Genomic DNA, 15,539 nt, shown 5'->3' on the forward strand with positions numbered 1-15,539 from the left:
CTAGTTGGAAACTCTATAAATAGTGCTCAAGTCTCTTCTCTAATCTTAATTCTCACATGTATCCTCACTTAAGTAGCGTTTACCTAACGCTAAACGTGAGGGGGCCGCCTCATTGAGCCAGTGATACGAAGGGCAATAGAGGAGAAGGACTTGATGTGTGGATAATCCATTTTTCTGCTCCCGCTTTATGTTCGATGGATCCCAAAATAGGTGTGTTAATCTTTCTACTCAATTATGCATGTTCTTGTTCTGGTTATGGAGATCTTGGGGTTACGCAATTTGCATCAAACATATGATATCAAAGCCTTCACAACCCTAGAACTCGAACACATAGTGATTTTGCCATAATTTGTGATTTTTTGTTTAATAAAAATAAAATTAAATCATAAATTCGGATTGGGCTCAATGAGACGAGCAAGACGGTCGGCGGCGTGTCGCCGAAGGAGGCCACACGCGCCCCCACGCGCGGCCACGCGCCGCCTGGGCGTCGAACGTGCACCGCCTGGGCGTCGAACGTGCGCTGCACATGAGATCCACGCGCCGCGCACTCAGGCGGCGCGTGTAGGCACGTGGAACCTCTGTTCGGCGCGTGGATGGTGGCGTTAGGTCCGTACGATCATCCTCTACACCGTGGTATATTTATTTTACATGTTTGATAATTTTATGGATGTGAAAATGCATACGGAACCCTAAATATATGTATTTTTAGTGTATTTTTGTGTATTTTTCTTATATTTTCTATAATTTTGAAAATATAAGTGTTGGGTTACAGGTATGTTATCACATAAACATTATAATTGTGTGATTCATTAATAAAAATTAAACTTTATTGTGAACTGAAGTTGGCTTAATGAGATACAACCATCATATGATAGTTATTGAGTTATGTATTGATTATAAATTTTTTGTTATTTAAGCATACTCCTTTACACACTGGTAATTTTTTAATAATAGACGTCTTAAGAACTCATGACCAAACTGATTGTATTGATTAATATATCTGCTGAATGTGGGTAATGCATGTCAATTAAGTTACTGCATATTGTCTATGAACTCATTTGGTTATTTGTTAATGTCTATCAAGTTGAATATTTTTATAGTTAATAAGTATGATAATATTTACGCAGAGCAATAGTATCTACTGTTAAATTTTAGATATTTGGTTCTCTGGTTTGACTCAATTAATAGGCCACTGGTTGATTACAATGACAATTTGTTACTTAAAAATTAGCTAATAAATCAGTCGTTGGCTTTGGAGTTATTTTTTTCCTTATGAACTTACGAGTGATAATGGATCAACTGTCAAGCTTGTCAATTTGGTGTACACTGTATTACTATTGATGTTAATTTGTGAGAGATATTTTATATCAGCATTCTTTTAATGTTGTTCTAGTAATCAGTAATTGGAGTGCACAAGAGATGCTTATTTCTATGTTATGAGAAGTTTCTTGTGTTGCTGTCATCGGTGATCTCATTTAAATCTGTCTTTCAGGTTCGCTATATATATTATTAATTAATAAAGCAATGTAATTAGCATGATATGTGATTTTGGTGATATGCTGCCCCTATCGCTAAAGTTAAAATCACATGTATATGGTGTATGTGAGAAGTAAAGTTGAGAGAATTTCAATGATTCAATTAAGTAGTGACCGCCAAAGTGGCACGCTTGATTGGGTTTGAGAAATTTCGGTCTCATATGATGATTGTGATGTCTCCTGGTCTAGTACGTAGTCATACTCCCAAATTAGGTGATTGTGTATTAGTTCATAGAGGGATACATAATAGTGTGGTGGATGATTCATATGCCCAAAGATGATGAATTCACGAAAAATTGGAATATATTCTTATAACCGCTATCATGTGAGGAGTGTACAACTGCATGTCATGTATTCTGCCCAAAGGTGATTATATGATTATGCGTGTAACTCTTTGGATATGTACTTGTACGTCAAGTTACACGGTGCTTACATGGTACTAATTATATACATTGCTTATTTTTCAATCACATTTTCTATAATTAATAACTTCACTATTATTGAGGTTTTTACTACTTCAAATTTTAAGTTGTAGACATATGATTTGTTGCTTGAGAAAAGAGCAATTGAATTTAATTACTGTCCATGAAGCGTTTCATTCTGGAACACATGGAAAGAGATTTGTCTGCGGATTGCACTACTATAAGATGACGGAAGCCTTAGTTGCTTGAAATTATGTCTTGTCTGATATTGAAATTAGGACACATCTGCAAAGATTGTGTTTAAGATATACATCTCGTATATGGTTAAAAGGTTGTTTCCGAAAGTTTTCTATTTAAGGAAAATGGCCGAGATAAAAAATAAAATAATCACAATTAGTCTTAAAAGGTTGTCAGGCTTAACAGTGGCCGTGAGTATTTTGGCAAGTATGACAATGCGAAATAGTTTAAAGGGTCATTTATTAAATACTTGGTAGATTCTGGGATGGTAAATTAATTACTATACCTGAAAATCCTAATAAAAAGATTTGGCCAAAAGGCATAAATACACCATATTGAATATGGTGATGAGTATGATTAGTAAGACTAATTTATCTGATCTTTTGAGGGCTGATCTTTTGAAAGTAACATTTTCACATACAAAAAATAGTTTCATAAACTTATTTTGAGTTATAGAGTGGACATAAATTACTTGAATCATATGAAATTTAGATGTGTCATACAAAAGTGAAGTTATCTAATCCAATATTAAGTGCGTTAGAATTCAGATCCACTCGGATTTATTTTATATTTTGTCTACATTGTTAAAAGGGTATTGATTTTATAACCCTAAAGAAGGTGCAAGAATTATGGAATCACATACTCTAAAGTTTCTAAAGATTGACGTAATTGTAGAGGATAGCTACTCTCAGACTATTAAAAATAATAGTATGATGGAGGTTACTGTATTTTTGTCTTTACCTATACAAATAATTATGAAATCTCCTGTACCATAGACTAAAATTGTTGAGGTTCAAGGTACTATTCTTGATATAGTTTATTATGAAATTTCTTAAACCTCTCAAGTGCAAAATGAAGTGATTGTAACTTTATTAAGGAGATTTGTTAGGGAAAGACGATCAGTTATATCATCAGACTATATAGTCTATTTGTGAGAGCATGATTACAATATCCACTATACGGTTGATGTAATGGCATATTTATAAATGTCGTTTTTTGTTCTCAATCAAGTATGTGATTAGATCCCAGAAAAAGGCGATATATAATTTGTGAAACATCATAATGTTTGGAAACTAACTTACTTACCTAAAGATCACAAGTTTATTAGTTGCAAATTGGCGTACAAAATTAAAAGGATTTCAAAAGAAAATTGTGAAGTTTAAAACTAAACTTGTAGCTAAAGCTTTCACTTTGAAAGAAGGGTGGATAGTTTATAGTGAAGAAATAATTATTTCTTTCTACTATTTTTAAAAATTCTTTCAGAGTGAACGTAGCATTAGTAATTTATTTTGATATGGAGTTACGCCAAATAAATACAAAATCTATATTGTGTAATTGGAGGATTTTGCAATAGATGTTTCAAATAAACTTGTGTGTAGACTGAAAAGTTTTATTCATAGTTTTAAGCAAGTTTCCAGACAATATTATTAAATTTTCATAGTGTTATTATTTTATTCAATTGGGAACAAAGTAATTAAATATACTGCAATGTCAGTGAGAAGAAATTTATTTTTTCTCATACTCTTATGTATATGATTTTTTGCTTACAAGTTGTGACCTTGAGACATCTTATATCTTTTGTACTGAGATCTGTAAGAATTGTTTTTATCATATTATATTAGATTTTCTCGGAGGACATTTGCTGATTGTATATTGGAAATATTCAATATACATCATTGCAAGCTAGGAATTGCTCCTGTTGTTAAGGGTGATGGACTGAATCTATCACATTGTCCATATTTATATATTGAGAAAATCTAATTAAATGGTGTACCTTGTGTCAGTACACTTAAAAGTATAATGTATGCTCGAATTTGCACTAAACTAAATATCGTCTTTGTGACGGGACTTCTAGGAAGATATCAGTCAAATCTAGGATGCGATCACTGGGTGGCTGCCAAGAAGATTTTAAGGTACTTAAATAAGACAAGAGATTATATACTAATTTAGAGACATGTTCAATTCTTGCAGCTAGTATGGTATTTAGATGTAAACTTTGATGGCTGTTAAAATGATATAAAATCAATAACGGAATACATATTTATGTTAGCAGGAAGTGCAGTAAATAAAGTTATATGTTATCTTCTACTATGTAAGCAGTGTTAGTAACATTCTTTTAGGCTGTTACTTGGGCTATTAGGCTCCAGAACCTCATTCATGACAGAGTTGATCGTTTTAACTTTATGGATAAAACCATACGGTTGTATTGAGATAACAAATTTGTAGTATTATTTATTTGCTACAGAGGTCTCAAAGGGTTTAAATATATGGTGGTCAAAATTTTTGACCAAAAGCAAACGGTACAAAAATGTGACGTTTTAATATAACATATTTTCACAGATGATGTGGTTACAGATCCATTAACTAAAGGCCTACGTCTATGTGTATTTGAGCGACATATCGTTAGCATGGGCCTAGGAGCATCATGAGATGCTGTTGTTTAGTGGGAGCTATTTTGGCTTTACTTTGATAAAGGTTTCATCTGTGTTCGTTATACTTTGTAACGGTTTAATATGTATCAACTTTTGCATTCAATAAAATATTTTGAATGTGTTGTTATTATGTTGAATACATATTGATAAAGTCTCAAGGGACTGTATAAATCTTGAGTGAAGGCTAGGGGCATCCGGGCATCCAGTTATTAGCCTTGTGCATATGTTTTGTAATACATAAAGAAAGGTTAACCATAAGGACAAGACATATGTGGGTTTATTGGAACCATAAAGCATTCTCTAGTGGCACAAGTTTTTGTGACGCCTAAGGTAAAAGAATGGTGACTGACAAATGGGATCTCTCTATGAGAGATGTTATCCATTTGACACACTACCATATTGAATCCATATCAATAAAGTTGAGAGCACTCGTGACCATGGAAGGCTCTGTGTATATACATGCAGTTACAGCCATGATTTAGTGTTTAAGACTTTATGGAATATGATTGATTATTAAGAATTATCTCTAGACCAATGTGCGCACATACAGTACGATTTCAATTAATATAGTCCAAGTGGGAGAACGTAAGAGTTTTCCTAATGTGGACTAAATTAATTGATATTGTAATTTACTGTTTTTACGGTTACCGTAAAACGTGATTGGTCTAAGGTGAGATAGAATGTTTCTTAATTAGTTTAATATGGGATTGGCTAGTGTGGACCAAGTTTGAGCATGGCTCGTAACGAGGGGGTCTGATTGAAAACTCTATAAATAATGCTCAAGTCTCTCTTCTAACCATAATTCTCATATGTATCATCACCTAAGGAGCGTTTACTTAACGCTAAACGTGAGAGGGCGCCTCATTGAGCCAGTGATACGGAGGGCAATAAAGGTGAAAGACTTGATGCGTGGATCCCCTTGATATGTGGGTAATCCCTTCTTCTGCTTCCGCTTTATGTTCAATGGATCCCAAAATAGGTGTGTTAGTCTTTCTACTCAATTATGCATGTTCTTATTCTGGTTATGGAGATCTTGAGGTTGCGCAATTTGCGTCCAACAGTTCATTCTTGGGAGTGACTGGTGATTGTATTCCTTGCTGTCTAGGGTTAAGTTGAAGTATCCGGTGATCATAATTAGAATCGCCAGCCTAGTTGATCTACCCCCGTGAACCGTGGTGAGATCTCTTTCTATCGGTTGGTTATATCAAGATATGTGCTAGCTAGCCCAGTCGATACACTTGGTCATATAAAGATAAGGGTTTAGCCCAAATCATTTCAGTGGGAATTGTGTTCTATCACTCTTACTCGAGGCCACGGTTCGAGTAATTATATCTGTGCATTCTCTTGATTCCAATGCTGAAAGCAAAACCCAGGTGGAATGAGGGACTGCCACACCTGGTTGGAGTTGGGATTACTTGGGTATTCATAGTCTTGCTAATAAAAACTGGAAAAAAAATGATTATTGTGTGTCCGATGGACTCCCAGGTTTTAAAAATGATGTTAATATATAATGACTCGTGTACTGAATTTATAATTAATCAAGTGATATGATATATTCTTTTTGGGTTGGTTTTTTTGACGGATGCTTTTGTCTTGTCATTTAGTAAAGCAATTTCATATACAAGTCCTAATGAGCAATGCTAGAGAAAACAAAATTGCACAACTAGATTGATTTATTAAGTGATGGGGCAAATCTCTAAGTGGATATTAAATTTAGTGGGCGTTGAAGTATTTAAATATTATATTTTGTCTTCATCTAATACCGTAAGGGCTAATGTAATGACCTCAAGTGGCATGATCCCATCGACCAAAGTCGAGGTCGTGCAACCTCAGTAAGGGCCGCCTCACACAACCTCGGCAAGGGATGCTTGGGGTTGCACGAGGTGGAAATAGTGAGGGTAAACATGGAATTTCGAAATTAAGCAAGAGGAAAGATGGAAGAAAAAAACTGAAATAGTATTCCATGAATGCTTAAAGCTCAAAGCTTGGTAGGACTTGCATTGAGCTAATGGTCTTTAGAAGACCTCGGAGGGACAATTGCATATCTCCAAAACTCATCAAAAAGAATTATCGAACGCCAGTCGCAGATGGTCAGGGGCCTTCACAGCCCAAAACCAAATTGTAAAGTACAACCAAATGCGGTTTTTATTGAATCCTAAAGAGGGCGAAATGAATAAAGAGGAAAGAGAAGAAAGGGGGGAAAAGAAATTGGGCATGGAGAGAATTCCCTGGCCTTCTACTCTTGGAGATAAAGAATATTGGCGGATGGAAAATGAAGTGAGAGTTTTCAAAAGGAGAAAGGTAAGATTAGGGTTTAAGGACTTTTTTTAATAACCTAAGATGTAAATTTTGAAAATTATGCTCTCCATTGTTTTTACCCATATTCTATACCTAAAGGAGAGGCTCCATCTTCAATTTACTCGATAAGAAGGCATTTGGCAAGATCAAAGAAGTTGGAACTTTTTCTATAAAAAATACCTTTAAACTAGACATAAAACACGAAAAGCAATGAATTTTCAGGTGATATCTAATGGAGATAATACAACCATACTTTTAATGATGTGGATATATAGGAGGCATTGAATCCTCAAAAAACCATAGTCTATCAAGAGAGTTTGGTGTAAACATCACTTTTACTTCTCATATTTGGAAGATTCCAACGTTAAAAAAAAAAGCGATCATAATTTTACGAAACTTAATATCTGTGAACGAAATTGATCTAGAGGAGTAAATGCCCAGATGGAGTTTGCAAAAATTCGCTGTATAAATTTTTCGAATACTTGATCTTCGATTGCAATATTTTCCATGTCAAATTTATGTAATCCAACTTTTCTTTTTTTTTCATCCACACCATCTACGGTCATGAGATTTTTAAGGCACTTACGGGAAAGGCTTTCATTTCCTGGGCATTCATTGCACATGTTAGAACAAAAACCATTGACTAAAAGGTTTAACAAAAATCATCTATTATGTCATATGAAAATCCCAAAGGCGTCAATTAAGAGAAATCCTTTTAACAAAATCCGAACAATGATTGATGAGTTTATCGGTAACCTCAGAATTTACGAAAAACGGCGTGGATATTATGTGAATCGCATGAACCGGATGAAATAGATCAGCCAATGAGGTGGCGAGAACAAGGGGACGGAATATACTCGACGTAGTCCATCTCTCTTCCACTCGAGCAAATTCTTCCCTACACCTTCGACTATGCGTGTTACTCCATGTCAGCCTTTAGATGATTCGGGTCGGAAACGGGGCCCACATGATCTAACGATCGGCATCGAGTGGGCTCACGTGCAAGAACTCTATCTCTCTCTGTCATTATCCTCTCCTGCTCCTCCTCTCCTCCCTTCTTCTTCTTCTTCTTCTTCTTCGTCCCTCATCTTCGATCTCTCGCTGAAGCAGAGACGACGAGAAGGAGAAAAAGTTCGAACCGCTCTGCAAAGAATCCGTCCGTCGATGGACCAGTCATGAACCCTCTACCACTCCCCACCTCCTCCTCTCCGCCGTCCCCCAATCCCTTCCCGCCCTCCCGCTTTCACTCCCTTCGCCGCGTCCCCCGCCGCCAGCCCCTCCACCAACACCGCCTCCGCCTCCGCCGCCGCCGCCGGACCCTGGTGGCCACTCCGCGCCCACGGCGCGGTGGACGCGCGAGACCTCTCCCTCTCCTCCCCGCCGCCGCCGCCGCCAGCCTCTCGCCCCCGAAACCGTACTCCCAAGACGCCAAGCTCCTCACCCTCCTCCGCCAGAGGAAGACGGAGGAGGCCTGGGCCGCGTACACCCAGTCCCCGCACCTCCCCAACCCCACCTGCCTCAGCCGCCTCGTGTCGCAGCTCTCCTACCAGAAGACCCCCGAGGGCCTCGCCCGCGCCCAGTCCGTCCTCGCCCGCCTCCGCGATGAGCGCCAGCTCCGCCGCCTCGACGCCAACTCCCTCGGCCTCCTCGCCGTGGCCGCCGCGAAGGCCGGCCAGACCCTCTACGCCTCCTCCGTCGTCAAGTCCATGCTCCGCTCCGGCTACCTCCCCCACGTCAAGGCCTGGAGCGCCGTCGTCAGCCGCCTCGCCGCGTCCGGCGACGACGGCCCCGCCGAGGCGATCGCGCTCTTCGAGGCCGTGACGCGGCGGCTCCGTAATGTCGCCGACCCTACCGCGGTCGCCGACTCCAGGCCCGACACGGCCGCCTTCAATGCTGCGCTCAACGCGTGCGCGAACTTGGGCGACACAGGGAAGTTCTCGCAACTGTTCGATGAAATGCCTGAGTTCGGAGCCAAGCCGGATGTGTTGACTTATAATGTGATGATTAAGTTGTGTGCTAGAGTAGATAGGAAGGACTTGCTTGTGTGTGTGTTGGAGATGATTCTTTTGAAGGGAATTCCATTGTGCATGACTACATTGAATTCACTCGTCGCTGCTTATGTTGGTTTTGGCGACTTGGGTACTGCGGAGAAGATAGTGCAGGCTATGAGAGATGGAAGGAGAGATCTTTGCAAGATTCTGAGGGGTGCCAATAGGGAAGATTTGCCTGATGAGGAGGAAGACGAATATGACGAGGAAGACGAATATGACCAAGAATTGAAGACGTTAGATTTGGTTAGAGATGATGGTGAAATGGTTGTGTTTGCAAAGTTGCTTCCAAATTCTATCGAATCAAATTTAAGCGACCCTCCATTGTTGCCGAATTCATATGCTCCCAATTCCAGAATATACACTACCCTAATGAAGGGATATATGAGGATGGGACGTGTAAAGGACACAGTCCGACTGCTAGAGGCAATGCGGCATGAGGAAGACAGCTCTAGACATCCGGACCACATCTCATATACTACTGTCATTTCCGCGCTGGTGAAGGCTGGGTCAATGGATCAAGCACGCCGGGTCCTTGCTGAGATGAAGAGAATCAGTGTTCCTGCTAATCGGATCACTTACAACATACTCTTGAAGGGCTACTGCCAGCAACTGCAGATGGACAAGGCGAAGGAGCTGATCAAAGAAATGGTCAGTGATGCGCAGGTACAGCCTGATGTGGTATCATACAACACCTTGATTGATGGATGTATAATAATCGATGACAGCTCGGGGGCGCTCGAGTTCTTCAACGAGATGCGAGCGAGAGGGATTGCCCCGACCAAGATCAGTTACACTACATTGATGAAAGCGTTTGCCTCGTCTGGGCAACCAAAGCTGGCGCACAAGGTGTTCGATGAGATGATCCAAGATCCAAGGGTGAAACCTGACGTGGCAGCTTGGAACATGCTGGTCGAAGGGTATTGCAAACTCGGGTTGGTTGAAGAAGCGAAGAAGGTTGTTCAGAGGATGAAAGAGAACGGGTTATACCCTGATGTTGCCACTTACGGTAGTCTTGCCAATGGCATTGCGTTGGCCAGGAAACCTGGAGAGGCCCTTTTGCTCTGGAATGAAATAAAGGAAAGGTGTCGCTCGAGTAAAAGATGCGAGAAACCCGATTCTTCCCCTTCTCTCCCGCCATTGAAACCGGACGAGGGCCTTCTGGATGCTTTGGCCGATATATGCGTGAGGGCCGCCTTCTTCAGGAAGGCCTTGGAGATTGTGGCATGCATGGAAGAGAATGGAATTTCGCCTAACAAGACCAAGTACAAGAGGATTTACGTGGAGATGCATTCGAGGATGTTCACCAGCAAGCACGCTTCTCAGGCCCGGCGAGCCAGGAGGGTGGAACGGAAGAGGGCAGCCGAGGCATTCAAGTTCTGGGTTGGCCTGCCGAACTCATATTATGCGAGCGAGTGGCATTTTGGATCCGATTGAAGGTGAATGACAGAATTTACAGTGGAAATAGTGGACGGTAGGTTTAAAATGTATAGTTAGTTACGCTACACAGATTGACATTGGAAATTGTACGCATATCTTTGTAATTTCCTTTATAATAAAGCTCAAACATCAATTGCAATGCGTGATGGATTGCTGAAGTCGCCATGAATCATTGGCCGGTGTGGTGGTTTCCATCAGCAAATTCCAGGTGAGTTCAGCAGTTCTTGGTTTCGTATTAGGCCGATCGATTACTTACTGGTGAACAAGAAGATTCGCGTCCAGGAGATGCGGCAGGACATTCTTTCGGGGCCCCGGCGGTCTGGTCCAAGTGTTCCAGAGGCATCTGCAACGCCAAATCTGGTAGACTCTGTCTGCTTAAGTGCCAAGTCGATATTATGGGCCTATCCGTTTCTTTCAGGTCAAAGGTTTGATCGTGAAATAACCAATTTAAAAAAACACGCATTGTTTTTTTTTGTCAAAGAAAAATTCCATTCATTTCTGAAAATAATAATTGTGAGGTACATAAAAGGCTTTCCAGCCTAACAAATCCCAAATATCTGCCGAACAAAACAAATGCTTGAAGGCAAACAACAATGAACAATATGCAAGTTGAAGCACACTCTCATCCTTCAAGAATAAATCTATTATCATAAACGTTTGGCTGCTGATAATCAGATTCAATGATGAGCACACTCATATTTAGACCTAAATCTAAATCGGGAGAAGAGAGCGCCCTAATCTTGGAGAGGTTGTGGAGCCGTGTGTCACAAACATTCTTCTTGATGATTGTTGACTGGATGAATGACCAAATTGGGCTTCATGTTTTCTCAATGCTGCAGAAATTTATTCACACACATATACTTCCAAAACAAGTCAGAAAAAAAGTGAAGACAACCAAAGTAAAGTAAAAGAAATCAAAAGCTAAGTAGGCTCTAACTGAGAGCCTACAGGAGAGTTTCAAAGGAGGAAAGAGTTGCTAGGAAACATGGGGGTTTGCCGACGCTGGTCTTCATGGCCAAACTAATCTTCATATTTTCTCAATATCTAAAGAAATTTATTCACACACACATACTTCCAAACTAGGTCGAAAAAAAGTGAAGACAATCAAAGTAAAGTAAAAGAAATCAAAAGCTGAGTAGGCTCTAGCTTAGAGCTTACGGGAGAGTTTCAAAAGAGGAAAGAGTTACTGGGAAACGTGGGGGTTTGCCGACACACACGCCTTTATTCATCGTATTTTATTAATGATTCGAAGCCAATCCATGTACCTTCATGGATTAATAATTTTTTCTAGCTTAGAGATACAAGAGAGTTTCAAAAGAGGAAGAGTTATTGACAAAAGGCATGGAAGGAATATTGGATGGAAATTGAAAAGGAAAAGATCTGAGAGTTACTTTCATGAATAAGGTTTAGGAAATTACAAAGGGAAAGGGAATTTCAGTATAAAACATAAACCGTTATATAATCTTGCTATATCTTGGCCATTAGCCAGCAGCGCTTCAGCAATGTATCGTTTACAGAAATTTTAAACATAATTTGTTGTAGGTAATGAAATTTTTTCACTAATTAGGTATTTCAAATGATGCAAACGATCATTTTAATAATTCATTTTTTCAGGAAAATGGAACCTAAATTAATATTTTTCTTATTAATATATGAATGGTGGTTATGGAAAGAAGAAAAAAATGGATTAATTGAGGTTTCTTAATTTAATAAACGTTTAGTGTGATGCAATTGTATTGGTAAATGAAGTTCTGTGAGAATGAGCTCTGTTTCAACTTCTGGAACTGGTTTCCATTGTCGGAATCAAAGGAATTTGTAAAACGATTTAAAATTGATTTTCTTTCTAAAATAGTAAAGAATGCAGAGATTTTGGCCAGCAGGGGCTTCAGAAAGGGGAAAAGAATTGAAGTACCCACTGCTGCGTGAGAAAGGATGCTACGCCTGGCGAGTACGCCGTGTTTGGCAATTTGAATAAAAGCCAGGATAGGGTAAAAGTTATGATTAATATTATGAAAAACTCTAAATTAATATATCAGTGATAAATTTATTTCAAATTAATCTTTTTTATTATGAAAAATCTCAAACTGATATATTTGTGACAAATTTACCCAGATAACACAAAAATTCCAAACCGATACATTTGAGACAAATTGACTCAAAACTATTTTTTTACTACCAAAAACTCGATCCATTAAATTAGATTAATACCACAAAATAAAATCAGTACAACTGTGACAAATAAAAAGTAAAATCTCAAATTGGTACACTAGTCAATTGTCACGTGTCATCCAACTTAGCAATTTGATAGTGAAATTTAATAGAAATTAACATGAGATAAATTTATTACAAGTGTATCAATTGATGATAAATTTGAGATTTTTGGTGATCAAAAATCCCAAACTGGTACACCTGTGACAAATTTATCCCAAACTATTTTTTGATTACAAAAATCTCAAACTAGTACATATGTGACAAATCTACCTCCGTTAGCTTCCGTTTGATTTTGCCGTTAACTTTGTTGACGTGGCAAGCCATGTGGAAATTCATAAGTTTTTTTTTTTGGTGACCTAGGGAATCCCCGCACAGTCGACAGCTGAAAAGTAAACCCTAGGGAGGCACGTAGGAAACCACCACCCACGCACCCCGGGTAAGTCGCCAAATGATCCATCAGCCTCCCTGCAACTTGCGTTGCAGGGGCTTCGAACTACAGACCTCCTACGTGGAAGTCTGGAGCCTACCCAACAGAGCCACCGCGGTGGGTGGTGGAAATTCATAAGTTTAATACCATTAAAAACCCCAAAATTGTATATTTATGACAAATTTACCACAAACTGGTATATTTATGACAAATTTACCCCAAGTTGATATATTTATGACAAATTTACTCTAAATTAATTTTTTCAATCATAAAAAACCTAAATTGATACATGTGCATCACATTTACCCTCTCAATTTTCCCAAATTTGACCGATTTGTGATATCCAATCAATTTTATTTTCCGGATTACTCTAACATTGCCTCCATATCATTAATACTTGATTTTTTTTTTCTTTTTATTGGAATCATTATTAGAAAACTATTCAAAGACTACCAAATGCGCACTTCATTCTTGTGCTGAGAGGATGCCTATTAACTAAAAGATGGACAGATCGCTTGCGCACATATACAAAAGAAGTGCACATATTGTGGTTGCTTCGCTCATTTTTGGTTTGTGACAAACTTGGCTTTATGTTTATATATCTTAGCCCCACATGGTTTACTGCTAGTCCGCAATTTGTTTGTACGCTTACATATTACTCTTACTTTGCTGGTCATTCATGTTAGTCCATGTCCTTATTAGCGTTACATAATTTTTCCTATCTTGAATCGTAAGTCTGTCAAAATTTTAATATGGAACTTTCATGTGAATGGTATGATTGACTCGTACATCACATGCTCGTTGAAATGCCGGAACCAAAATCACTTATGTTTGTTACTAATTTCAAGTGTACTTTGAGTGTGATTCTTTTGTATATGTGCACAATCGATGGGCATCCTCTCGGCACAATAATGAAGTGCACATTTGGTAGTCTTCGAATAGTTTTCTAATAATGATTCCAATAAAAAGAAAAAAAAATCAAGTATTAATGATATGGAGGCAATGTTCGAGTAATCCGAAAAATAAAATTGATTGGACATCACAACTCGGTCAAATTTGGGAAAATTGAAAGAGGGTAAATGTGCCTCACGTGTACCAATTTAGGTTTTTAGTGATTGAAAAAATTAATTTAGAGTAAATTTATCGTAAATATACTAGCTTAGGGTAAATTTGTCATAAATATACTAGTTTTGGGGTTTTTAATGGTATTAAACTTATGAATTTCCACATAACTTGACGTGTAATGGCAAAATCGAACGGAAGTTAATGGAAGGTAGATCTGTCACATATATACCAGTTTGGGATTTTTGGTGGTCAAAAAAATAGTTTTGGGTAAATTTGTCACAAGTGTATCAGTTTGGGATATTTTAAGATATTAAACCAAAATATTTTGAGATAAATTTGTCATAAATCCATCGGATTTTTTTTTTTTTTTTTGTATTAATCCTAAAAGTTATTCTATCCTTTCTTTGGTGATACACTTTAAATAGGATAAGTTCGGATGAATGCCAATAAATCGAGAAGGTTGCCACTATTTTTCAAATTTCTTGTTACAAATATAGGGTTGAATTCTGCACTTTTGACTCTCAGTAAACCTTAAATATATAGCATTGCAATTAAAACTCTAATATTGAATTATCTTAGTAGATGAGTATTTTTTTTTTCTTAGAAGATGAGTTTTACATATTTATTTTTGGGAAGAATGACACCTAAAGTGCCAAAATTTGGCACTTGACACGAATGAACACTTAAGTGCTAAAAGTTTCAAAAGTGACAATGTCATTTTTTTTAAAAATGAGACATTTGAATGCAAAGTTCAATGAAAATGGTCATAAATTCTATGTGGCAATTTTTTAATAGTATAGCTCACTTACGTGGCATGTTGGAGAGCTAAGTTAGCAACAAGTCATCAGAATGACATCGTTTTGTCTTTTTTTGAATTTTAATATGCACATTAATTGAATTAAAATATTTATATTTATTAAAAAGGAGGAGGCAAAAGGCAAGGGCTCCTTTTTTTTTTTAATTTAGTTCTAAATTTTATTTGATTAATATATCCACGTTAGCGTGTAAAACAACTTTGTCATTGCTTCGCTGAAAAATCATCACATCAGTATTTTTGCCGGATTTTTTCGCCGTTGATACTTAACTGATCTATTTTGTTCTGATTTTGACACTTAAATGATATTTTTGTGACTTTTTGATACTCAAGAGGAATCCTCCTTGTGAAATTTTGTCACTTCAAGTGTTCTTTTCCCTTTATTTTTTAGGTGAGCCCCATTGAGATTCGTGGGGACTTTTTTTATGCTTTCTTCACAACCGGCGAAACAGTAATGGGCGTGGGCTTGTCTCATTTATCAAAGTAAAAAACAAAGCTCCTCAATTATTATAATGTAAGATTATATTATATATATATATAAAGCATATCGAGCGATGCCCTTATTTAATCACAAAACTTGTTGCCTAAAATATTTCACGATGGTCAATGT

The 15,539-nt window shown here is 38.0% G+C and overlaps 1 protein-coding gene across 1 annotated transcript; it reads left to right on the forward strand.

Moving 5' to 3' along the window:
* Positions 1-8,008: 8,008 nt before the first annotated feature.
* On the forward strand, positions 8,009-10,553 carry LOC104426535 (pentatricopeptide repeat-containing protein At3g09650, chloroplastic). Its single transcript, XM_010039626.3, has one exon. It carries the CDS (start codon positions 8,100-8,102, stop codon positions 10,407-10,409), a length of 2,310 nt encoding a protein of 769 aa, XP_010037928.2. The 5' UTR covers positions 8,009-8,099; the 3' UTR covers positions 10,410-10,553.
* Positions 10,554-15,539: the final 4,986 nt, after the last annotated feature.

Source organism: Eucalyptus grandis, chromosome 11 (genome assembly GCF_016545825.1).
Source record: "Eucalyptus grandis isolate ANBG69807.140 chromosome 11, ASM1654582v1, whole genome shotgun sequence".
NCBI classification, from domain to species: Eukaryota; Viridiplantae; Streptophyta; class Magnoliopsida; order Myrtales; family Myrtaceae; genus Eucalyptus; species Eucalyptus grandis.